At 39.1% G+C, this 26,891-nt stretch overlaps 1 protein-coding gene across 3 annotated transcripts; it reads right to left on the bottom strand.

Moving 5' to 3' along the window:
• Positions 1 to 1,721: 1,721 nt before the first annotated feature.
• LOC124258042 lies at positions 1,722 to 26,891 on the bottom strand. Of its 3 annotated transcripts, none has more exons than XM_046692115.1 (6): positions 26,739 to 26,891; positions 9,253 to 9,359; positions 7,696 to 7,752; positions 6,139 to 6,248; positions 3,576 to 3,717; positions 1,722 to 2,622 (listed from the first exon to the last, which is right to left on the bottom strand). In XM_046692115.1, exons 1-6 carry the CDS (start codon positions 26,794 to 26,796, stop codon positions 2,488 to 2,490), a joined length of 609 nt encoding a protein of 202 aa, XP_046548071.1. In that variant the 5' UTR covers positions 26,797 to 26,891; the 3' UTR covers positions 1,722 to 2,487. The 3 variants fall into 3 exon arrangements, with proteins under 3 accessions (XP_046548071.1, XP_046548068.1, XP_046548069.1); XM_046692112.1 differs by having other exon boundaries at positions 3,576 to 3,726; XM_046692113.1 differs by lacking the exon at positions 3,576 to 3,717 and adding an exon at positions 5,376 to 5,517.

Genomic DNA, 26,891 nt, shown 5'->3' on the forward strand with positions numbered 1-26,891 from the left:
AGCTTTCGAGACACATGAAAAACACTTCTAAATATGATGCATATGCTTTCCATAATTCCATCTGTATTAGGCCGTATTCGTGGTGTAGTGGTTAGAGCGTCCGCCCGGAGAGCGGAAGGTCGCGTGTTCGATTGCCGGCCGCATCATACCAAAAGACGTTAAAATATGGTACTTGTTGGTCCCAGCCTGGCGCTCGGCATTAATGGCTACAACAAGGACTGGTCGGCTCGGAGTCAGTATAATGTGTCTGAGTGGGGCATTCATGCTTAACTGCTGCATGGTATCTCAGTGAGCTAGCACTATAAAACTATCTTAATTTTGGGCTAGTACAAGCAGCCACACATACACATGCATGTACGTCGTCATATGAGCGAAATATTCATAAGTACGACGTTAAACCCCATTTCACCTCACCTCAAGTCCATCTGTATTATATGTCCCGTGATTTGACGTGCCTTTGCGTGTGTTTGTGATAGACGCCAGTCTTAGGGTAGGACGTGTTCACGTTCACAGCTGTCATCATTACTTTTTGGTGGTGAGTCGTCATTCCATTCATGCTTGTGATATTGTGGGAATGCAAAACGGAGAGATAATTAACGATTATAGAAATGGATTGGGTCGTTTCTATTTACATGTAATGTATCGGTGAACAAATTCCGTAGATAATCAGCAGATAATAATGAAAAGATCTGAGAGCAAACTATTCATAATTATCTATGAGAACTCCTTCCACCGTCTATTTTTGTTTAATCATGCCGAGTAACCATTTTCTATATTCTATGGCAGGTATCTGAACCTTATTTGGGTTCAGTTATATGCAACATCTCCCAATTCATATGTGTAAAGGGGCGACGGGGTAGCCTAGTGGTTAAAGCATTGCCTCGTCACGCCTAAGCCCCGGGTTCGATTCCCCACATGAGTGCAATTTGTGTAGTCCATTTCTGGAATATTGCTAAAAGCGGCTTAAAACTTAACTCACTCATATTTCTAAAAGCACGGAAGAGAACAAAGGGCAAAATCGAGGTGTTATTCCACACCATAGTGCTCAGCATGGAGTCTGAAATCCCAGGAAAGTGTATGAGTCCATCTCCGCTTCATTGCATCCCTGAATCTTTGTGACAAAACGTGGTTTAAATCCACAGGGAATATACTTTCACTAGTTCAGGTGTCTTTTAAACCATTGTGCATGTCATGTGTGACCGTTTTCGCTTAATGTTTTTCTTGGAGAAGCTCTCATATTCCTTTTTGGACAAGATACTCCATTTCCTTCTTTCAAATGTGTCCAATGCAATGAAATAGTTCACGTAGATGCTCTTGACATCGTTCGAAATCATGGAAACGAAAAAGCGATTTGGGATGTGGCACCGTTAACAGTAACTGGTAGTACATGACTTCAGTTCTTTGGTACATGCATTTCTCCAGAGGTTGTTTCCACAGCAAATGTTGAATGTGTTAAAAAATGTAAGAATATCCACAACTCTGCCACTAAGTTTGCCATCGATTTTCACTAAATCATTGATGTTCACTAGTGTTCTCTGTGCAGCGAGACTTTCCGCCATGTTTGTTTACACTGACAGTGACGAACGAAATATTTCTATTTTAATCACACGTATATGTTAATGACATATAGTTAGATTTCAGTGAAAACACTCATCTGTAAAACACTATGTTTAATTTATTTACAAACTAAAAGCTGCAATCGTCAAAAACAAAAACATTTGTTCTCGTTTTATGTGATTAATGGTTTTGTAAAGAAATGTAAGATAACAGTCACGCCAAGGTCAGGGTCCATGATCTCAGCCAATGAAATATGATGAAGGTGTTAAGACACTTATGTATCATAACAATTTGTTATGTTACCAGTTTATGAAATAACACCTGGACAATAAAACCAAAGCTTTGACACACAAAACAGAAGTTGACGAAATGAAAAGCGATGTTGATTTGTTCAGTTAGGTTTAGAGGAAAGGCTGGAGATCCTGATAAACATCTAGCCCATTTGGAACGGGGTCGGGTGGTCAGACTCACTGACTTGCTTGACACGTCATCCCAGTTGCGTAGATCGATGCTCATGCTGTTGATCACTGGTTTATCTGGTCCAAATTCGATTATTTATAGACCGCGGTCATATAGCTGGACTATTACTCAGTGCGGCGTTAAACAAGCAAGCAGGCAAGCAATCCAACCAACCAACCAACACCTTTTTTGTTCGCCTCGCATGACAAACACTGATATTTATGACCTGTTCTGTCCCATAATCCCAATAAGCATTTTCTGGTCATATATCTTCATGCTGGTCACTAAAGGCGACCATGTGAATTGGGTGGTCAGACTGAATGATTTGATCATTCCGTTCCATCGTATCAGACGTCGTTTATGGGTGCTTCTATGGATGATGTTACAACCGCCAGTCATTTCGTGAACTGTTACATGCCGTTTGCAGATATAGATAAAATTATATAAGACGTTAGACACAGAGAAGCAGAGCTAATATTTTTCGACTTGAAATCCTCGGTTTGTTTGTGGTGTTGTCATATTGGGGGTCCATCCAGCGTTCATCATCTGACTGCCGCCCAAGGCGGATACTGTGTTCATTGGCACCAATACCATTCTGGGGGTGGGCTGAAATAAGTTGAAGAGTCATATTCATGGACATATTAGATCAAGCTTCATCACTGACATCCTGTCTCCGTGGTGGAGTGGAAAATAACTCTGCCAGAATATAGAGAGAGGAAGGTCGGTGGTGCGACTCCCGTCTGTGTAATTATGAAAGATGTTTAAAGATTAAGGGTTAAAACAGGGAATGGTCGGCTTGGAATCAGTATACTGAAGCTGGTCTTATAGTGCTAGCCCACTGAGATACCATGTCGCAGTGAAGAATTTTTTTCTCCAGAAATGTCTTGCAGAATTTTTTATTTTTTAGCAGCATGTAGCAGAATTGTTTTAATTCAGTACACATTAGGTTCTATCTTCGGATAGTTTAATATGAATTTATTAAATAATGTTTTCCCAATGAAAACAACTTAGAGTTGTAGGGTAAAGGGTTTTCAGAAGCAGGACACCACCTAAGAATTACAATACCTAACATAACATAAATCAAGACAAAACAAAATAAAGATAGTGATTTCTTTATAAAAGATGTATTCCCACTCTGTAATGCAAGTTGATGGACTTTGGGTTATCGCAGATTCGGGTTGTGTTAGCGACTTAATCATACTACACTGAGGCAAGGTGTCTCAATGTGCTTCCACCGTTACTCGTACAAGTACATACGACCACATGTCCATACATGCATGTCACTATTATCTTGCAGTAATCTTGAAGACACATGACACAATAAATGTGGTCCTCTTTTTCACCAAAATGTCCAAATTTTAACGTGAAGTTCTAGTGTTTTTAAAAAATGAGACCACGACAATCTAGACGGGCTACATTGTATGCTCTCGGAAATCGCCTGGGTGAACAATTACTTTTGATCTTAACCAATACAATTGTCCAGATAGCCGGGTTTCGGATAACCGAGTTTTCGTGAAAAGGTGTGCGGATTAATGAGGTTCCTGATTAGTGAGACTTACTTGTGGTCGACAGGCCAGCACACCGCCCAGTATTGTGATGACCAGTGTGAGGAGCCAACCAAGTATCATGCTGATGATAATGCTGTACAGGACGGCTAAGAAACTCCTTACAGTGTAAGTGCATAGATCTTCGAAGGCATCGCTAGACAGACAAAACATACGATACAGAAGAGTGTGGGTCGAGTTGGATGCCAGTTCAGGAATGTTTCACATTATTTAAGACATGTTTCAACAGCACATATTCGCTAAACATAGTACAAGAACATTTCCAGTGGCAAGTAAGACAGGTATGACAACTTCTATATTTGATTATATACATGTAGTATCCCGCTCTTATTACTCATCAAATACAAAAGTCCCATACAACAGATAATTTCCACTGGAGTTGGGCCTGTCTCGCAAAGCGCTACTTCCGATACTAAGCTGGTTCCCGGCTGCCTTTGCGATATGCGAGAAAGGGCCCAGCATACTTCCGGTACTAGTTTTCCGGTGACAAGCGTATATTCAAGAACCGGTTCTGGTTCCAAATTGCGCGACCGCCAAATGAGGTGTTTACTGACTTTAACAGGCTAAGTTGGGATAGTTAGATCGGAAATTTGTTATTCCTGCAAGTATTTTCGTTTCCTATCTGACAATTGACAACAATGAGACCATTCAAAATGGTATTAAACATTTTTTGTCACCGGAAATACTAATGTCTCGCGAAGTGCCGTGACCTGCTTACGGGCCCCATTAAATCCGTGAAATAACGAAGTATTCTTACTCGCAAGATTCGTTGGGAAGACCGATTTTCGTCAATGCCAGAAATGTCACAACGACGAAGATCCCCATGGCCAGGAGAGTCAGGATGCAGAATACCATCTGGGCAATGTACTGCAGAAGAAGATTCAATTTGCTGCACTCAGTCGGCGTATGGGTCGGTACAGGGAAGCTTATAGTGGTGTATTGAGTTACCATTTCTGCTGTACTTGAACCATCATAGTTAATGAGCATTTACCACCGCTTTAAACTTTGTAACGATGCGTCATGAGGACACCAAGACGTGACGCAGGTCATAATTCGTGACGAGCAAAACAGAAAAGTCACGGGATTTTTTGGGCTTCGGGAAAATATTGCTGAGGCTTAAGAAACCATTTAAACTCCTTTGTCACAACGTTAGGTTTACGAAATCCATCAGTTCCTTTTTGGCGGCCATTTTGGCGGCCATCTTGGATTTTCAAAGGCTCGACTTTTGTAGTAACATTCTATCCTTAAACATCGTCTACTTCAAGGAGAACTCAGTTACAAGCTTTCATTTTTTAATTTTGCAGGAAGACCGTTTGAGTGGTGGTACTAATGTATATACATAATATATGCATGGTTTTGTATCGTGTATGCGTCTGACTGAAATAACTTCTACAAATTATGCCTGTGTAGTTAGCAAACATTATTATCCTCGTTCTGTTTAAGGTGCGTAATGCCCCGAAATAGCGACTTTTAGCTGATTTGATCATTCGTCCTTGCAGTGTTGTATGTGTGAGCGTGTATGTGTGCGCACGCGGGCGTGTGTATGAACATGCGCGTGCGTGTCTCTCTCTCTCTCCGAAATGTCAAATTTTCACGTGAGAGTTCTAGTGTTTTTAAAAATGAGACCACGACAATCTGAACGACGGGCTACATTGTATGCTCTCGGAAATCGCCTGGGTGAACAATTACTTATGATCTTAACCAATACAATTGTCCAGATAGCCGGGTTTCGGATAACCGAGTTTTCGTGAAAAGGTGTGCGGATTAATGAGGTTCCTGATTAGTGAGACTTACTTGTGGTCGACAGGCCAGCACACCGCCCAGTATTGTGATGACCAGTGTGAGGAGCCAACCAAGTATCATGCTGATCATAATGCTGTACAGGACGGCGAAGAAACTCCTTGCTGTGTCAGTGCATAGATCTTCGAAGGAATCGCTAGGCAGACAAAACATACGATACAGAAGAGTGTGGGTCGAGTTGGATGCCAGTTCAGGAATGTTTCACATTATTTAAGACATGTTTCAACAGCACATATTCGCTAAACATAGTACAAGAACATTTCCAGTGGCAAGTAAGACAGGTATGACAACTTCTATATTTGATTATATACATGTAGTATCCCGCTCTTATTACTCATCAAATACAAAAGTCCCATACAACAGATAATTTCCACTGGAGTTGGGCCTGTCTCGCGAAGCGCTACTTCCGATACTAAGCTGGTTCCCGGCTGCCTTTGCGATATGCGAGAAAGGGCCCAGCTTACTTCCGGTACCAGTTTTCCGGTGACAAGCGTATATTCAAGAACCGGTTCTGGTTCCAAATTGCGCGACCGCCAAATGTGCTTTTACTGACTTTAACAGGCTAAGTTGGGGATAGTTAGATCGGAAATTTGTTATTCCTGCAAGTATTTTCGTTTCCTATCTGACAATTGACAACAATGAGACCATTCAAAATGGTATTAAACATTTTTTGTCACCGGAAGTACTAATGTCTCGCGAAGTGCCGTGACCTGCTTACGGGCCCCATTAAATCCGTGAAATAACGAAGTATTCTTACTCGCAAGATTTGTTGGCATAACTGATTCCCGTCAATGCCAGTAATGCCACGACGACGAAGATCCCCATGGCCAGGAGAGTCAGGATGCAGAATACCATCTGGGCAATGTACTGCAGAGGAAGATTCAATTTGCTGCACTCAGTCGGCGTATGGGTCGGTACAGGGGAAGCTTATAGTGGTGTATTGAGTTACCATTTCTGCTGTACTTGAACCATCATAGTTAATGAGCATTTACCACCGCTTTAAACTTTGTAACGCTGCGTCATGAGGACACCAAGACGTGACGCAGGTCATAATTCGTGACGAGCAAAACAGAAAAGTCACGGGATTTTTTGGGCTTCAGGAAAATATTGCTGAGGCTAAAGAAACCATTTTAACTCGTCACAACGTTAGTTTACGAAATCCATCAGTTCCTTTTTGGCGGCCATTTTGGCGGCCATCTTGGATTTTCAAAGGCTCGACTTTTGTAGTAACATTCTATCCTTAAACATCGTCTACTTCAAGGAGAACTCAGTTACAAGCTTTCATTTTTTTAATTTTGCAGGAAGACCGTTTGAGTGGTGGTACTAATGTATATACATAATATATGCATGATTTTGTATCGTGTATAGGTCTGACTGAAATAACTTCTACAAATTATGCCTGTGTAGTTAGCAAACATTATTATCCTCGTTCTGTTTAAGGTGCGTAATGCCCCGAAATAGCGACTTTTAGCTGATTTGATCATTCGTCCTTGCAGTGTTGTATGTGTGAGCGTGTATGTGTGCGCACGCGGGCGTGTGTATGAACATGCGCGTGCGTCTCTCTCTCTCTCTCTGTGAGTCAACCCGTATGTGTTTGCACGCGCGTTTGGGGGACTTGTTTGTGCTGCCTTCTGTCCATGTAATTATGTACATGCAAGAACCGGTGAATATTATTGTATTCTTCTAATTAGGAATTGTGTGTTACCCAGGAAATAACAGTTGGGATTAAAATAACGTATATACAGTAGCACCCATAACTCAACAGTCAAGTCTCGATATAACACATGCGCTGGGTAAACCTATAAAAACACGTCCACTGGGTAACAGTGTTGGAGATTGGTTAAAATCACATAATTGATGATTGGTTCATTACAAACGATCAAGCATCCAAAATAATTGGTTAGCGTCATTTATGCAATTTCCTGGTTATTATTGTTAATACACAAAAACATAAAGGAAAAACATGTAGTTCTTTGGGGTGTTTTTTGCAAATTGCACATCTTTAAAAGATGACTAATATGTTAGGAACATAAATTTCTTGGGGTCTTTAAGATAAATTCATTTGTGACTTGGAACGAGCTTGTAGTGCTCATAAAATGTAACAGACAAAACCAAACATGTGAAAATATTGTTAAAAGCAAAAACTCAGTTGTTCCAGAATCGTTTGTGTTCGATTATGAGAAAACATGATCGATTGCTTGGTCGTTTAGTCACTGCGACCAATCTTCGATTATTTCAATTAATCGGACCACCACTACTGGGTAACAGTGACATGCTTGTTTCTGCGGACCTAGATGGATGGAAATATCCTTACGCCTCCTTTTGCCTGACACCCAGTTGCCATGAGTCCAATGAGTCCTGGCACGATGTACTGGAACACAAAAATATAATTGCTTGATTGCTTGTTTTTGTTGCACGCTGCACTCAGCAATATTCCAGCTATATGGCGTCGGTCTGTAAATAATCGTGTCTGGACCAGCCGATCCAGTGATGAAGCATCGAACTACGCAGTTGGGACACGATGACATGTGTAAACCATATAGCTAGCCTGACCAGCCGACCCGGGTTAGTGGCCTCTTACGTCAATTCTAATCCGGATCTTCATCGTTGACATGCACAAGCTTTGCTCAGTTGTAATTAATATCACTAAAAAATATTATTACGCATTTAAGCCCAAATAGTAACAAACACAATATGTGTGTACGTGATTTCTGAAATGGACTGTACCTGTTTCTCAGGCTTCAAACTTTTGCTGTTTATATTTCTTTTCCAATTAGAGTCATTATCATTTGGTGCAAAGTTACTTTCAGGTTGGAAAATCACTGGGGATGAATTGGCTACTTGGCTACTGTTAAAGGATATCAGAGAAGCAATATACCATAACATCTTGAGCAGCAAGATAGTCCCGGTCTAATGTTGCCATTTTGTTAGAAATTCCGGCTCACGTGATGCAGAAGAATGGGACGAAATTGGTTCATATGGAGATACGGGGCGGTGGGGTAGCCTAGTGGTTAAGGCGTTCGCTCGTTACGCCGAAGACCCGGGTTCGATTCCCCACATGGGCACAATGTGTGAAGCCCATTTCTGGTGTCCCCCCGCCATGATATTGTTGGAATATTGCTAAAAGCGGCGTAAAACTCACTCACTCACTACAGTACTTTGGTAAATGCATTTCGCCAGAGGTTGTTTCCACAGCAAATGTTGAAGGTGTTCAAAAGTGTACGAATATTCATTTCCCTTCCACTACGTTTGCCATCGTCCCCGTCGTAATAATGCTGGAATATTGCTAAAAGCGGCGTAAAACTAAACTCACTCACTCATTCTTTGGCCGTTGCGTTTATATAACACTGATAAGACAACTGATATATGTATCTAATATAGAAAACAAGCCTGATAAGATGATTGACATTCATGCATCATATGTGTAACCAGTGCGTAGACAACTGACGTCAATGCACCTTGCGCATAAAACAAAATTAAAACAAACTTAAAAGAAAATTAAGATAATTGACATTCACACATCTTAATAAGACAAATGTCATGCATGCATCAGTCAAACTCATAATCATCATACTTGCAATGACCGTATATGGGACATAATTGAATAGATGTGTGAAACGATGGTGTAATGTCGTGTTGAACATTATACGTTAAACAACAGCTTAAGTGATGCCAGTCTCAGACGTTTACCATTTTGGTGGACCCCAGCGGCTTCTGTAAGGTTCTGACATACCTATTAACATAATGGGAAGAACCGGGATTCGAGCTGACAGCACACAATTCCAGGATCCCAGTGTCATAGTTTAATTTGTGCATTTACATCTGAGATTGTAAGTTCAATATTGGCCACGATAGCAATGGAGTTACTTACAGCGAAACCAAAAACCCATACTGGAAGATATGCAAATCCTGTAAAACTTGACGCGTCCTTGAAGAAACTGTCGAAGTATACGCCCATCAAGGCGCTGAAAACAGTCCCTGTAAAACAAAATATTCCAGCAATATCACAGCTAGCAAAACCAGAAATGGCATCATTGTACCCATTTGGAGAATCGAACCATGGTCTTTGGTGTGACGAGCGAAAGCTCTAGCCACTAAGCTATGCCATAAGATATGTTATAAAATATGTTATGTAACTGAAAACTATATTTCAGAGCTATTAGCATGTTAATACTCGGAGCAGATTTAGCACACAACAAAGACTTTATACAAACATATATTTAAATTTTATTTCTAGGTTTGAACTATACCATGAACTTTGGCGCGATTAAAATATATGTTAAATTCCTTGTTTTCCGCATGAGTCTTGACAGGAATCACCAGAGGAACATCCGATGAATAAATATACTACTCACACTTTGCTAAGGATCACAAAAATTCAGAACTTTGCTTAAACGTAGATTTATCATTTGAAATTGTATCCATTTAAAACTGGATAAATAATGATATGGTAACCCCTCTTTAGGCAAACAGTCACTTTAATCTAACCTTGTGTACTTGATACATGAGCAATCATAAAATATGGTTTTCAAGGCACCAATCAACCATTTTGCAAATCATGGAGGATTTGATCCTCAGCGAAGTGTGAATAGTATATGTACAAAGGTACACAATAAAAGTCTATAATGAAGAACCTCCACATAAATCAAACCACAATATATAAACAATTAAGAGAGGATGGGTTATGTTGTCAGACACGATCCTTCTAGTGGGGCGCTCATTTTCCAAACAACTACTCCAAAGGAATAGGAAAGGATTGGTTCCGCAAACGTATATGTGGGTTAGACCTTGACTCGAGCATTTAGCTCCGAGCTCCAAATTTTCACTAAGCAAGAAATCGCTCCTTGAAGAGACTACAGAATCCATTAATGAAGTACGGTGTCGTATCCATCACATGGAGAGCTTTCGGTGGTATGTTTTTGCCCAACATCCCTTCATCGCCCCCTTCTGATCTCAATAAATTATGTCGTTGGAAGACATTATGTGTCAAACAGCCTGTGGAGATTATATAGTGTGTATTCAAACATATGATGGGGTGGAAGTTTTGCAACCTTTACAGAACCCAGTGTAAACAGAATTAGTAAAACCCAGGACAACGTATTGTGGCTTAATGGGTCGCCATGCCAGAGGCCAGGCTTTGATTACCCACAAACGTAAAATGTGTAAGCCCTTTTCTGGTGTCTCCGCAATGTTGATACTGCTATGATATTGTTATAAGCGGAGTAAAACCATACTCACTCACTTACTTAATGGTCGAGAGGCGATTGCCCCTTAACATAACGTTTGGCGCTCCCAGGACGCCAGGGTACGCCAGGGGACGCCAAGGAGACCAGACAGATCTGTTACATAGCATTTACTGAATGTTCTTGCTTTGACATATACCATATGGTATAATAGGTGCAACTAATACGGTGTCAGCTGACAGGAAACCGGTGTGACCACTTGTTTTTTTCACCAGTACTAAACTAATCGGAAACATGTTATTAGCTATACTGACTTATACACCCTTTATTCCTACCTTTCTTAACACTGGTCATTTCATTTCCATTGTTCCTAGAATGATGACATGGCGCTCTCGAAAGTCGTATGCTTCACTTTAAGGTGGAGACACGTATGTTTGTTTCTTTTTGTTTGTTTGTTGTTTAGCGCTGCACTCAGCAATATTCCAGCTACATGTCACCAATATGTAAATAATCCAGTCTGGACCAGATAATCCAGTGATCAACAGCATAAATATCGATCTTCGCAATTTGGGAACCGATGACATGTGTCAACCAAGTCAGCGAGCCTGACCACCCGATCCCGTTAGTCGCCTCTTACGACAAGCATGGGTTGCTGAAAACCAATTCTAACTTTCACAGGTCGACACATATGTTGTCTATCTGTATGGCTGACGAGGAAATATAAGAGCCTATACCTATAACTATGACCTGGAAACTATTCATATATTATTATCAATATTATTGTCATTACTAATTCGGACGAGAACGCATTCAGCGACAGGTTTAAATAAGAAACATGACCGACAAATTAAACAGTGGCTGATAACACCGTTTGTTTACATCAAAGCATTTGTATACCAGTTCTTCAACTGCACTGATGATTAGCAATTCCTTTAAAGACACAATGTCACACCACGCTTCTCTAAAAATACTAACTATCAGTCCTCAGAGAAGCTACCATGGTATTTATTCCAAAACCAATTACGTATATAGGTTACAGTCTTAAATTAAAAAAGTTCGAATGAATTAATGCAACGTTGCATTGAATCGACTCTCGCGCCCTCTACCGGCCGAACAGAATTTCAAGAGAAATCTCATGTCTTGAGAGCTCTTTACGAATATCCCACGCACAACTTCATTCGTAACTTCTTGTCCCTTTCCGTAACCTGAAAGAAGACTCGTACCCCCTCTCGTAGCCATTTGACTGAACTTACCTGGCTGTTCTACCAGCAATTGGTCCTCCCTCGTAAGAAATAGCGAAAAGTAACAACAAAATAATGATCGTTTGTTAAACAACTTTTTTATTCGGGTGTCCAAAATTATGAGACAAATCATCAGCGTTGGTCTGTTGATTTCATGTGACTGTGCAAAATTTGGTTGTGTTGCAATTATTAGATTTTGTGTTAGTGAGCAATTAATCGGTCTAAAATGAAGTCAAACGGACTATAGTCGCCGAACTATTTTCATGGGCATGTAACTCTAGTTTGCTAGGAAAATAAACATGGCATCCACGCCAAGGAAAGTACCTCAAAGGCTTCGTTTAACATGCTTAAATACTTCCCTACGCTATAATGTTAATGTATTCGGGTTATATAAATTCAGGAAACCCAGGAGGTCTATACAATAATAAAAATATACTTGAAGTGTCTGGGAAAAAATTATGTAAACCGAAATGAAAATTATTTCAACTAACTATTTTGACCCAATTTGTCCTCTACATACACGCATTCTGATTTGCTGGTCGAATATTTCTCCCGGACATGGGTACCAGAGGGGTACGTACGGAAGCGTAGTAGGGCCACAGTGAAAAAGAGTGTTGGTCTTACTATCTCCTACGTAGGACAAAGTATCTCTTACGTGGTACTTATTATCTCCTACGTAGGAGTTAGTATATCCTAAGTGGGTATCTTCTACGTAGGACTTAGTTTCGCCAACGTAGGACATAGCATCTCCTACGTAGGACTTAGTATCTCCTACGTAAGACTTACTATCTCCTACGTACGACATAGTATCTCCTACGTGGTATTTATTATCTCCTACGTAGGAGTTAGTATCTCCTACGTATGACTTACTATCTCCTACGTAGGACATAGTATCTCCTACGTGGTACTTATTATCTCCTACGTAGGAGTTAGTATATCCTAAGTGGGTATCTTTAGGACTTAGTATCTCCTACGTAGGACTTACTATTGTCCTACGTAGGACATAGTATATCCTACTTCGTACTTATTATCTCCTACGTAGGAGTTAGTATATCCTAAGTGGGTATCTCCTACGTAGGACTTAGTATCGCCAACGTAGGACATAGTATCTCCTACGTAGGACTTAATATCTCCTACGTAGGACTTAGCATCTCCTACGTAGGACTTAGTATCTCCTACTTAGGACTTAGTATCACCTACGTAGAACTTAGTATCCTAAGTAGGACATTTTATCTCCTACGTAGTACTTAATATCTCATGTAGGAGATTATCGATATACCTTTATATACATTAATCTGAAATGGTCGACTTAAATCACCAGACACGCACACAATCTCCTGTTTCACTGTTTCAGTCACTGTTAGAGTCTACAGTCATTCGTTTCATTCACTATTAGAGTCTACAGTTATGTGTTTCATTTACTGTTAGAGTCTACTGTTTCCTTCACTATTAGTGTCATGTGTTCAACTAATTGTTGCACATTACTGTGTTGCACCGACTGTTATACTTTAATGCCTTGCGTTCAGTTTGATCTACTATTAAGCGTTGCAGTTAGTTCACTGTTATATGTTGCACTTTGGTACACTTTACTACTATGCATTTCAGACCGTTTCAGAGGTCGTTGCACATGAGTCACAATCTGCGTGTACAGACGTGTCTTAGACTATCGGTGGCAAGCTATGCGTACGTATCCCCTTATAATTATACAAATAACTGTAATGACAATTCTTTGCCTTTTGAATTTCGTATTATTTTATGCCGCACTCAACACTTTCCACCTCAGTCAAGTCAACCCGAAACAATTACGAAAAACACGAGATACAAACGAGCGTTGCATCCGATCCAACCTAGCCCCATCTGAAGACATGCAACAACTTGCCGAGGTCGTGTTCATATCAGAACCTCACCCCAACCATCCCACCCACCTCTCTGTGTGTGGTGGTGTGTGTGTGTGTGTGTGTGTGTGTGTGAATAGATGTATGTTTGATATATTAAACATAACCATACCCAAACCTCCATAACTACAATTAGAACAGGGTCGACGTCACCCTTACGTAATACACACACAATAACACTGCATAGTAACATTGCGTTTGTGTCATGAATATTCACTAACTCACATTTTTACTATCTAACGTCCTGTATAGCCAACTATTTTCAACTTAATAACCATACTTCATAATCCGAACCTTTAAAAGGATATATTAATTACTACGTAGGAGATAGTATGCCCTACGTATGAGATAGTATGTCCTACGTAGGAGATACTAAGTCCTACGTAGGATATATTAAGTATTATGGAGGAGATAGTTTGTCCTACGTAGGAGAAAATATGTCCTATGTAGGACTTAATAACTCCTACGTAGGAGATAGTGACACAAAAAAATTCACCTTCAGTAGGTACGAGTCTTCTTTCAGGCTACGGAAAGGGACGAGTAGTTACGAATGACACAAGTTGTGATTGAAACCAGTTCGGCAAACACCGACAACAGCGCATGCGACAGTTTTCAATGTACGTAGCAATTGTTTACATTCCATATATGGCAAGTGTTATCTGTTTGGAAGCTGTTCGCCTCGAAGTTTCAATGATCGATTTCAGGCAAGTCGTAAGGGATAATAAGTCTTTTATTGCACCAATCGGAAGCTAAAGTGAGTGCATATAAAAAATATCCAATATATCAAATATAGCTGAAATTATTGTCGAAAATTAGTGACATTGTGCCTTTAAAATATTACTTATAAGTATGAATAAATGTGAAATACGAAAGGCGACTTTCTACTAGGTTTCTACGTTCAAGGCCATCAGTTTCTATTCTTAACGCTTTTGCCCACGACCAGGTACCAAACGATTAATGAGTCCCATTAACAGCTCAGTTAGTCTGCAAAAGTAATGGAATATCCGGAAATCATAGGCGGTAGTTTCAGATTACATGAATAACAATGTATTGCTACGCAAGCGTCGTTCATTATACTTTGTAACTTTCTCTCGGGGCCTTATCAGAAACTCCGTGAGAATTTTGTAAAATATAAATCTACAAGGGATGATTGGCGGATATTGGATAATATGTGCGACATTATTGACCCTCTAATGTGACTTCAATCAATCTTTATTCAGAACTGAAGGCCACAGGCCCATAGTACAGGTATATACAAAGTTCAAAAGCAGAGTGGGGTTCTCTTCATTATCGCATGGTATATGAACAAAGCAATATTTTCAATCAATATACGATTAGAAGTTGACAACAGTTGGATGAATTTATGTTTTGACGGTTGTTTCGTAAAGTAACTGGGTATATAATTGCTTCTAATGTTTCTATAATAATCACAAATTAGCAGAACATGGTATTCATCTTCCAAGACATTCATTTTACAGTATCTGCACACAGTAGATTTCTTATGAAATTTTCCCTTATAACAACTTAAATCATAATAAACGGAACGAAACTGTGATAAGGCTAGTCTTACTTTCTTGATACTGATACAACGTACATATGGTTCACACAAGAAGTCTTCTTTAACAGGGAGTAAGTAAATGTACAGGGACTATTTTGGAGTTTTGCATGCCACTCCTGTATAAAGCAATCTTTGCCTCTTCTTACAAGTAAATTTAAGAATTGGTGCTTATTTCCAACTCCCTGCCATATCCACGCATAACATAGTCCAAATCTAAATAAAACTGTTTTTACATGTGTAGCCCAATTAAACCTATTACGCTCAGCGCTTGCGTTTAAATCTAGATTACATAACATTTTGTAAGCTTTTAATGGGTAGCGTGAAGAGGGCATGGAGAGGAGCTTTAGCCAGTAAGCAATACAGCGTTTTAGAGTGTACACATGAATAGGATATCTACCAGTTTCTCCAAGGACAATTGTATTTGGTGTAGACATTCGCACACCAAGGAATCTTTTACATGCATAAAGCAATACCCTTTCCAGACAATCATGTTTGTGAAAGCCCCATAATTCTGACCCATACAATAATATGGGTAGTATCTTACAGTCGAATATTTTGAAATAGACATCATATGACAAGTCTTTAAAGCTAAAAAGGCATTTTGTAATAGACACTAAAGCTTTCTTTGCCTTAAGTGAAATGTTTTTGGCAGAGAGGGACCAATTTAGAGTTCTATTAAATGATACCCCAAGGTACTGGTACGATGTAACAACTTCAAACATAGCTGATTTATATGTCCATTTTTCTGATTTTGATAGTTTAGGTCCTTTTTTTAAAAATCATAATTTTAGTTTTATCAAGGTTAACATTTAAGGACCATTTATTACAGTAGGTTTCTAAAGCATTAATTTGCCTCTGTAGACCAATTACTGACTCTGAGAAAAACACCACATCATCGGCAAACATCAAAATAAATATTTCAATAAGATCTGGATATAATTGGACGCCAGTGGAACATGAATGGTTAATCTCAGACACTAGATCGTTGATAAAAAAACGAAAATAGGAAAGGGCTTAGGACACAACCTTGCCTAACACCAACAGGACAGTCAAATACGTCTGTAAGAACATTGTTATTTGTGCGGACACAGGCTTTAACATTTTCATAAATACTTTTTAATGTTTTATCCATTTTTGAATGGAGACCGTGTTTATTAAAGACATACCATAATTTGTGTCTCTGTACTGAATCAAATGCCTTGGAAAAATCCACAAAACATGCATACAGTTTGCCACCTTTCTTAGAAACATATTTACAAATTACTGATTGGAGAACAAATATACTATCTGTGGTAGTATAGCCTGCTCTAAAACCTGCTTGTTCTTCATTTATCATATCCAAACTGTCTGACCAGAATACCAGGCGGTTATTTAAAATGTTTGTATAAATTTTACCAAAAATACTTAAAAGGAAATGGCGCGATAATTTTCCGGATTGTTTATATCGCCTTTTATGTATTGGCACAATTATTGCTTTTGCCCACTTTATAGGGAATGATCCATTATCAAACAATGTGTTAAATATGATTTTGAGGTAAGGTATGATGATATGACAAGACGACTTAAAGAACTCGCAAATTACGAGGTCTTCCCCAGCAGTTTTATTATATTTAAGTTTGTTAATACTTGACTGGATTTCCTCCCGGCTAATGGGTGCACTGAATATATCGTTAGTTATGTCATGTGCCTGGCTTTCAGGTATAAATATGCTGTCACCATCATCTACGAAGTCACTGGGAGTCACACTGGAGTCCCAATCAAAGAGATTCTTAAAGTAGTCGTGCCATGAATTTACTGTGATGTTATTTTCAATTTTTTGCGAACATGAGATGTACTTTAGCTTTCGCCAAAATAATTGGGGATTGGTAATTGAGTCCGAAAGCTCACTCATATTTCTGTTTTCAAATTTACGCTTCGCATCTCTACACGCAGTTTTGTAGATATTTCTCGACGAAATATATAAATCCCGAGAAAGCGTGTCCTTATGCTTTCTAAATCTATTAAGGTAATGACATCGCTGATGTTTAAGTCCTTGACATGTGTTGTTAAACCAATCTGGGTTTCGTTTGGACGATATAATTGCCCCGCTTTATGCACTCCGCTGACTTAACTATTACATCACTAAACATTTGTATACCAAGCTCACAATCAGAACACATTACTTCTGTTGCATTCTCCAACTCGCTTGACAAGCTCAAGAGGTTTGAAACAAATTCGCCTTCCTTTTCGGGTTTCCAAATGTACTTAAAAATATGTGTATTTATAGACATTTCATTTATAACTAGCTGTTTGCCGTGTTTCGACAATAGAGCAAACGATATCGGAAGATGTTGCGATTCACAACGGGAGATAATATCAAATCTAATGTGACTTATGAAGCATATCTTAATATATGTCAACTTTTATTTTCGTTTAGAAGACACACCCACGCCCTGTGTACACTGCTTTCATTTCACAATACAAGGTATTGCTTTCACGTACTCCAACGCCCTGCTTGTGGAGGTGATAACGCTAGAGCGCCTTGTTCAGCAACAATGGATAAACAAACAAAAGCTGACTATATCTTGGGCCCACAGTCCTGTCCTCAAAACCTGGTCTGGTAAATTAGGTTAGGGCATACTGGAGACGGCTTTATCGTCGGCAGATACATAGGAGACGTAACTAGACTAATTTATGACCTGATGGAACATACCGAAACATGTCAAATCCCAGGATTACTCCTATTGATTGACTTTGAGAAAGCTTTTGACTCGGTTGGCTTGAAATATATTCTCAATGTTCTCAATTTCTATCATTTTGGACCAGATTTGATTCAGTGGGTAAACCTTTTCTACCATGATATCGAATCCAGTGTATTAGTTGATGGCTTTGCATGATCCTTCTTTAAAATAACGCGGGGCTGTCGTCAAGGGGGTCCTCTATCGCCTTATATATTTTTGGTTTGTGTTGAAATTTTGGCATTAATGATAAAAAATAATAGCATATAAGAGGAATAAAAAATGACGCTATTGAATACATTATGTCACAATTTGCTGATGATACGACGATGACACTGGGTGGTTCTGAAAGATGTCTTTATGCTGCCTTAAATACATTTATACAATTCTTTGCAAGATTCTCTGGGATAAAAATTAATATTGAAAAAAACAAACCTAATTTGGATAGGATAACAAAACGAGATCAAGACTAAAATTATGCAAAGACTGGAATTTTGACTGACCTCACATTGAATTTACACTTTTAGGTATTCATTTTGAAAATATGGTTGAAAACATTTATTCCGATAAATTGTCTCAAATTACGAAAGAAATGAATACCTGGTCAGCACGAACACTCACTCCCTTTGGAAGAAACACAGTTTTGAAATCACTCCTGCTCCCTAAATTATATCAGCTATTTGCTACACTCCCAAGTCCTCCGGGTCATGTTTTAAAATAAACTTCAAAAGCCATGTTTTAGATTTATTTGGAACGGAAAACCAGACAAAAGGGACATTATTACATCTCTCCCTAAACATGGTGGATTAAGGGTACCAAAAATCAAAGACACAATGGCTGCCCAAAAGCTTGGATGAGTAAGAAAATTATTACAGAAATCAAATAGGTGGGATTATCTATTTTTTGACTAAGATAACATGTGAATTTACCTATGGTCTGCAGATAGTAATTATGTTAAAAATGTTGTTGCTCCAACCTTAACTAATCAGTTTTGGAAAGATGTGTTACTTGCTTGGGCTTGGTTTATATCTAAGCAGAAATATACTATTACAAGTGAATTTGAAATCCAGCCACAGTCTATCTGGTGTGATGATGACATATTGGTTTATTCAATCTTTATTTCGTACTGAAGAGGCCACAGGCCTTTAGTACATATACATATATAATGGGGAATTGCATAAATAAATATATTTACATTACAGTGATAAAACTTTTGTTCTATACAACATTGCAGTGTGGATGAACATGGCAAGATTTTGTAATATATTTTGATTTTTACTGCTTATAAGGGTAGAGAATTTTATGATGCTTGGATGGATATAGTAATATTTTTTAATGTATTTACATCGTATTGAATTATATGATGGACAGATGAGGAGAAAGTGATATTCATCTTCAATTTCATTTAAACGACAAAGTGTACATATTCTCTCTTCTCTTTTAACATTTTTATATCTGCCGCTTTCAATCAACAAATCGTGAGATGAACATCGGAATCTTGCTAGTGATCGCCTAAATTTCTTTATATTAATACATGATAAGTATACTTCATTGAATAAATCTTTTTTAAATTTTGAGTAGTAAAAACATTTACTTGACAAAGATATTTTCTCACACCATGTTTGAAGATATATGTCTTTAAGTCTTATGGTTAACGACTGAATGAATGACGTATGTGATTCTACATTTTGTGCATTCCAAACGTTTCCGAAGCCAACAGAGAATAAGAAGTTCTTAACATGAGATGTCCAATTTCTTTGTCCATTTTCATCATACAATAACATCATATTATAACATTTTTTCGGTAACCGATATGAAGGCATATTTAACAGTTTTAACCAATATTTGACAACTTTTATGCTTGTAAACAAGTGCATTGGATATCTGCCACATTCACCGTAAACTACTGCATTAACTGTATTCAATTTAACACCAAGATATTTCTTGCATGCATACAAGTGTATTCTTTCTATTTGATGAAAGTCTGCTAATCCCCAGATTTCTGCTCCGTACGTCAAAATTGGGTTGATCTTTGCATCAAAAATCTTAAAAAAGGTTTTGTAACTAATATCTCCAAGTGTACTTACTGTCTGCATAATACCAATAAGTGCCTTTTGCGCTTGGAGCGAAGCATATTTGACATGCGTGTTCCAAGACAAACCATTGGTAAAATACAATCCCAAATATTTATAATAGCTAACACAGTCTAGATGTATACCATTAAACAACCACTTTTCTTTTTTAGAAAGTTTACCTCCCTTTTTAAAGACTATGATTTTTGTTTTCTCTCTGTTTACTGTTAATTTCCATTTATCGCAGTAATGTTCGAGTTCATTTATTTGATTTTGGAGGCCACTAACGGTGCTTGAAAACAACACAATGTCGTCTGCAAACAACAGAAGGAAGATTTTAAATATTTCTGGGTGAAGTTGTATGCCACTTGAACAATTAGTTTCAATTTGAACAGCAAGCTCATTGATGAAAAATGAAAACAGGAAAGGACTAAGTATACATCCTTGCCTTACACCAAGTTTTAATTCGAACGTTTCCGAAAATTCTTGATTATTTTTAAGACATGCCTTCACGTTCTCATACATATTAGTCAAAAGTTTACTCATTTTCTTACTGAGACCATGATATGGAAATAGAGACCAAAGCTTGTTGCGTTGACAGAGTCAAAGGCTTTCGCAAAATCTACAAATAGGGCATATACTTTTCCTCCTTTTAAATTCAAATATCTCTGTATTATACTTTGTAAAATAAACATGTTATCAACAGTGGTATATCCATGTCTAAATCCAGCTTGCGATTCATTTATCTTATCCATTGTATCTCCCCAGCTTACAAGTCTCTTATTAACTATAAAAGTGAAAATTTTACTAAATATACTAAGTAATGTTATTCCTCTATAGTTATTTGGGTTATTTGCATCACCATGTTTATGGATCGGAACAATGATACCAATCGTCCAACATTTTGGGAAAGTACCATTTTCCAATATGATATTAAATAGTAGTTCTAGGTATGGAGCGATAAGGTCGGACGAGTGTTTAAAGAATTCTGATATCATGCCATCAAATCCTGGTGATTTGTTTGATTTAAGATTGTCAATACTTTCAAAAATCTCTTCTCTCTAGTGATTGGTGAATCAAGTATATCTGCCGTAAGTTCTGAATTTTGCCGGCTCAGGTTGGTCTGCTCTGTATTGTCATGATAATTATGGTCATTTTCATTATCTACTGTATGAACACCACAAAAGAGTTGCCCAAAGTGTGCCAACCAATCGTGTATCTGAATATTGTTTTGCCTTACTTGATGGTTGTTTAAGTTCAGACCAGAAATGTTTGGAATTAGATATGCTATTTTCTATTGTTATTCGTTTTTCTCTAAAATAGTCAATACGTTTTTTTCTTGCAAAGTGCATTATATTGGTTTCTTACGATGCAATATTGATCAAATAAATGCTTGTCTTTACATTTCCGGAACTTATTGAGAAATTTGCATCTTTCGGTTTTTAGTTTTTCGCAATCTGAGTCAAACCAACTTTTCAAGTATGCTTTTGATTGACCAACTTTTCATACAAGAAACCGCTGAACAGATCGCATCTGTCATATATCGTATACTTTCATCTATACTAATGAAAGCACAATCAACAGATTTATCTAGCAATTCCTGAACGTTTTCAGATAGCAAATTTTCCCTGAACTGTCCTGACTTATCATTATCCCAAGTAAACCTGTACGTAATTTCAGATCTTTTATCATGTGTATCAGCTTTTCTATTATGATTTGACTTTATTCGTAATATAATTGGAAGATGGTCTGATTCTATGCGTGATTGTATACTGAAATCATTTACATAGTCAAATAATGCTGCTGACGAAATAACATAATCAATAACACTGGTACCATTCAGACCTATGTAAGTAAAATCTCCGAGTTGTGCATCACTGCCACAACGACCATTCATAATATGAATATTAAAAACGGAGCACATGTCAAGAAGTGTTTTACCAAACCTGTTTATAACCTTGTCGGCGAATAACCGTTTAAGATGGAAATAGTCTTCGACTATAAGAAAGTCCCAGTACGAATGGTTTTGGGTTTCAGTGTATTCCAGCAGATCATCCTCGATAAAATCGGGGTCTATTCCGGTACGCGCATTGAAATCTCCGCCACACAAGATATAGCAGTCTGGTACAGAAGAAACAATTGATAATAGGTTATCCTGAAAAATTTACACCATTATTACATAGTGGTGAGTATTTATCATACCAAGTGGATGCTACAGGCTGTACATATACACAAGAGTACAAAATATCTTTGTCGAGGTGAAACAGTGTATGGTCAAACATGATAAATATAGCGTTTTCTGTTACTTTAGACCATTTCATGTAATCATAAAACTCTTTTGTTATCAGTACAACGATACCCCCGGAAGGTCTCCCCTTATTAGAAATTTTTTGTGCATTTTTTTCAAACAACTTAAAATCACTGAAAATATTTTCTAGGTCTAAGTCAAGCGACCAAGTTTCAGTAATACCAATTATATCAAGTGATTTGATATAATCTACGAAACAAGCGTCTGTAAGTTTTTGCACGATACCGGAAATGTTCCAGAAAATAAAATTAACCGTTTCACAAGCATTTTCACAGTCGTCAGTCTCATTCATAACACTTTGATGCGTCAAAGAACGTCTCACATGATCCTGGCCCTGGCCACCTCCCTAGCGGGTGTGGTCTCTGTCGGTGGGTCGCGATGACGATCTCAGACCCTGTCTCGTGCCCCCGCGGTCTCGGTCTCCGCGATTGTCCGACCTCGGTTTAGTCCGTGTGTCCCCAGATCTACCTTGGTCTTCCTTAGGGTCCTGCATTATCTTGCCCCCCTTATAGTAGAAGCGGGTGTCGGGGTGTACATCTCTCAGGCGGTTGAGTTCTTTTCGCTGATAGGTGGTGAGATCATTGGCTATACCAACACCCTGCTCTTTAAGTACACTCCTCAATTTGACAGAATGCCACTTATCCTCCCAGTGGTTCATACGGACGATAATCGGTCTTGTCTTATCGCTCTTTTTGCCGATCCTATGGGCTCTCTCAATGTCTCTAGGTGTAAGGGGTGGGAGATCTTTAGTTACTCTCGCTTTATTGAGAATATTGATCACTTTGTTCTTACTTTCTGTGTAGGTATCATTATCACCAGTTTCCTGGACATTATATAACACCATGTTATTCCTACTGCTACGCTGTTCCTGATCCTCTAGACGTGTGTCTAGATTGTCTAATTGTGTCTCTATATCTGTTGTTTTATCATTTAAAGTGTCAATATCCATTCTAATGACATCTGGGGCGGTGGGGTAGCCTAGTGGTTAAAGCGTTGGCTCGTCACGCCGAAGACCCGGGTTCGAATCCCCACATGGGTACAATGTGTGAAGCCCATTTCTGGTGTTCCCCCGCCGTGATGTTGCTGGAATATTGCTAAAAGCGGCGTAAAACCAAACTCAGTCAGTCAGTCAGTCTAATGACATCTTGTTCTTGTTTATTAGTGTAGATTTCTTCTCTTAGTTCATTGATGTCTAATTTTATAGATTTTACGTCCTCTTTAACCGAACAAATATCTTTAGAAAGTCTATTTTCCGAGTCCTTTATCTGCCGGAGGATTACCCTCTGTACCTCGTCTAAATCGGTGATAGGTCCCGGGTTTGTCTCGACATCTCCAGAGAGAAGAATAATGGGTGATCTGACACTATTCGCAGGGAGGGGTGGGGGTAGGAACAGACGAGTACGATCGATACTGAGCCGGGGTGTGCTATCCGTGACGTCACTGCTTGGACACAAATGTAAACAACCAGTTTCTGGATGGCAAAACTCACTCGGGTAGTCTTTGTAGCTCGCACACTGTTCAATATATCAAATCAGGGAGAATGATAAGATGAGATGCACAGACAAGAACACAAAACATGCGTTGAGTCGGAGCGGCATGTCAGAGCCAGCCGTGAACGGTGTATACCTGTCAACATGGCTGATGTGTCGGGTACCACTAGGGTGTGCAAAAGTCCCAATCCTTGCTCTGTAGAGCACTATATCTATCATTTTTCACATGAAACTCTTCACTGGTCCCTTATGGATGTATACGATATAGTTTTAGATTCTGGTGATGTGTGGATTATTATTTACCCGATATTTTCCCTGACTGCTCTTTTTCCGTGACTCGTCTCTAGGGGCGCATAACTCTGTATGTTTATAACAAACCTATTCTGTATAAATATTGGCATAGGGAGTTGTGTTTGTATCTGACATGTTGACAGCAGAAGGGAAATTTCTATTCTTTGATGACTTTATAGATCTATATAAACTCAAAACTATTTTCCTGGCCTTTAAAGGGGTCAATCAAGCAGTTATTACATACATGTTGAAGGTAAATATTTCACATTTCACTACTCTGAGCATTAAACCGACATACCCTTTTAATTTGCCTAAACTAAATTCAGTGAAAAAGGTAGCGAATATTTCTATGAAAAACTCCTTTGCTCTTAGTTTAAAACAGAACACTATAATAAAAACTGGGATAGCTTGAATCTAAATCTCCTACCAAAGGACTGGGGAATATTTAATATTATCCCATGAAAGTGCACCTATAGCACTGATCTAAGATGGTTACAATACAGAATTAATATTCTACCTACAAAACGGTTTCCGTTCAGGCAAGATCAAGTATATAGACTCTCCCATTTGTAGTTTTTGTAAATATAACATTGAATCAATTACCCATCTCTTTTGGGACTGTGAAATTGTTCAAGATATCTGGAAAAACCTCATGTCATGGCTTTGAACTGACTTGAATATTCCGTTACATTTCACAAAACAGAATGTTTTACATGGAATCAAAGGAAAAACTTATAACCCAATTAATGTCATAAATACTTGCTGTGAAGCAAGTTATCTTTAGACGCAGCAGAAATTCAACTGCACCCTTTATCAGTCATGTGGTAAGGGAGATAATTAAGTATAATGACATTACAAAATATGTTTATTCCACTTCTTGTGGTGTTGACAAATTCTTTCCCTTTTGGTCATCTCTACATGCACGCTTCAAGCACTATAAGGAGAGGGGTGAATAATTCTGTCTTTGTTAATCCTCATTTCATATGGATACAATGCACACTCCCTTACCCCCACCCCACATACATACATACATACATACATACATACATACATACATACATACATACATACATACATACATACATACATACATACATACATACATACATACATACATACATACATACATACATACATACATACATACATACATACATACATACATACATACATACATACATACATACATACATACATACATACATACATACATACATACATACATACATACATACATACATACATACATATACAAGCGAAAAAATGGTAAATACAACAACAACAAATATTTGAGACGAAGGTGGACATGGGTGATCCAGTTATGATCCAGGGTTCCCAAGATATTTTGTAATTTGGTATTGAGTTGCTTCCCTTAGGCATGATAGACACCTGTGGTCAAGGGTTCTATTCCTACATACGTCCTGATTATGGTTACAGTTTTATAAGCCACAAAGCTGCCCAAAAGAGGAACACGCAAGTAACACTTGAATCACTTTGGCGTCAAGGTCAATGCTTGTCCAGTACCAATGCCTCTTCAGCATCATAGTAACCAGTACCCATGCTTATCCATTAAAATAGGACAGCAGTACCACAAGTCACCGTTCCCCTATGATTGGCGAGGACTCCAGGTCCCCAGCAGCAAAAGATTGATAAGTAGCCCAGTTCCCTGTACCTGAGGCTTGTCCAGGACCACAGGTCCTCAGTACCTTATGCTTGCCCAGCAAGTGCTCAGTACCTCATGCTTCCCTACTACCCCAAGTGCTCAGTACCTCATGCTTGCCCAGTACCCAGGTCCCCAGTACCCCATGCTTGTCCAGCACCCAGGTCCCCAGTACCCCATGCTTGTCCAGTACCCAAGTCCTCAGAAACTTATGCTTGCCTATCAGCCAAAGGTCTCAGTACTTCATGCTTGTCCAGTACCCCATGTCCTCAGTACCTCAGGCTTGACCAGTACCCCAAGTGCTCAGTACCGCATGCTTCCCTACTACCCCAAGTGCTCAATACCTCATGTTTTGCCCAGTACCCCAAGTCCTCAGTGCCTCATTCTTGGCCAAGTACCCCAAGTGCTCAATACCTCATGCTTGCCCAGAACCCCACGTGCTCAGTATCTCATGCTTGCCCAGTACCCCAAGTCCTCAGTACCTCATGCTTGCCCAGTACCCCAAGTGCTCAGTACCTCATACTTGCCCAGTACACACAGGTCCCCATCACCTCATGCTTGTCGAGTACCCAAGTCCTCAGAACGTCATGTCTTTCCATCACCCCAAGATCCCCAGTACCCCATTCTTGCCTAGTACGCAAGTCCTCAGTACCTCATGCTTGCCCAGTACCCATGTCCTCAGTACCTCATGTTTGCCCATCACCCCAAGTCTCCAGTACCTCATGCTTGCCCATCATACCAAGTCCCCAGTACCTCATGCTTGTCAAGTACCCCAAGTCCTCAATACCTCATGCTTGCCCACTACCTCAAGTGTTCAGTACATCATGCTTGTCCAGTACCCCAAGTTCTCAGCACTTCATGGAAGTGCAGTACCCCGAGTCCCCATGCTTGTCTAGCACCCTTGCTCCTTTAGAGGCGACCCAAACGTAACTGTTAACTCACCACATGCGAGCACCAAGCCGGATATAATTCCATTAGCGATATAAACTTGGTCGGCCATGTTTGTGAAACAATATCGGAGCTACCTTAAAATCGGACAAATAGGGGGAACTGAACAGCCACCCTGTTCGATCGCCCTAGAGCTTAGCTGTGTGT

Source organism: Haliotis rubra, unplaced genomic scaffold (assembly GCF_003918875.1).
Source record: "Haliotis rubra isolate DU_JTF1 unplaced genomic scaffold, ASM391887v1 Scf68, whole genome shotgun sequence".
In the NCBI taxonomy this organism is placed as follows: Eukaryota; Metazoa; Mollusca; class Gastropoda; order Lepetellida; family Haliotidae; genus Haliotis; species Haliotis rubra.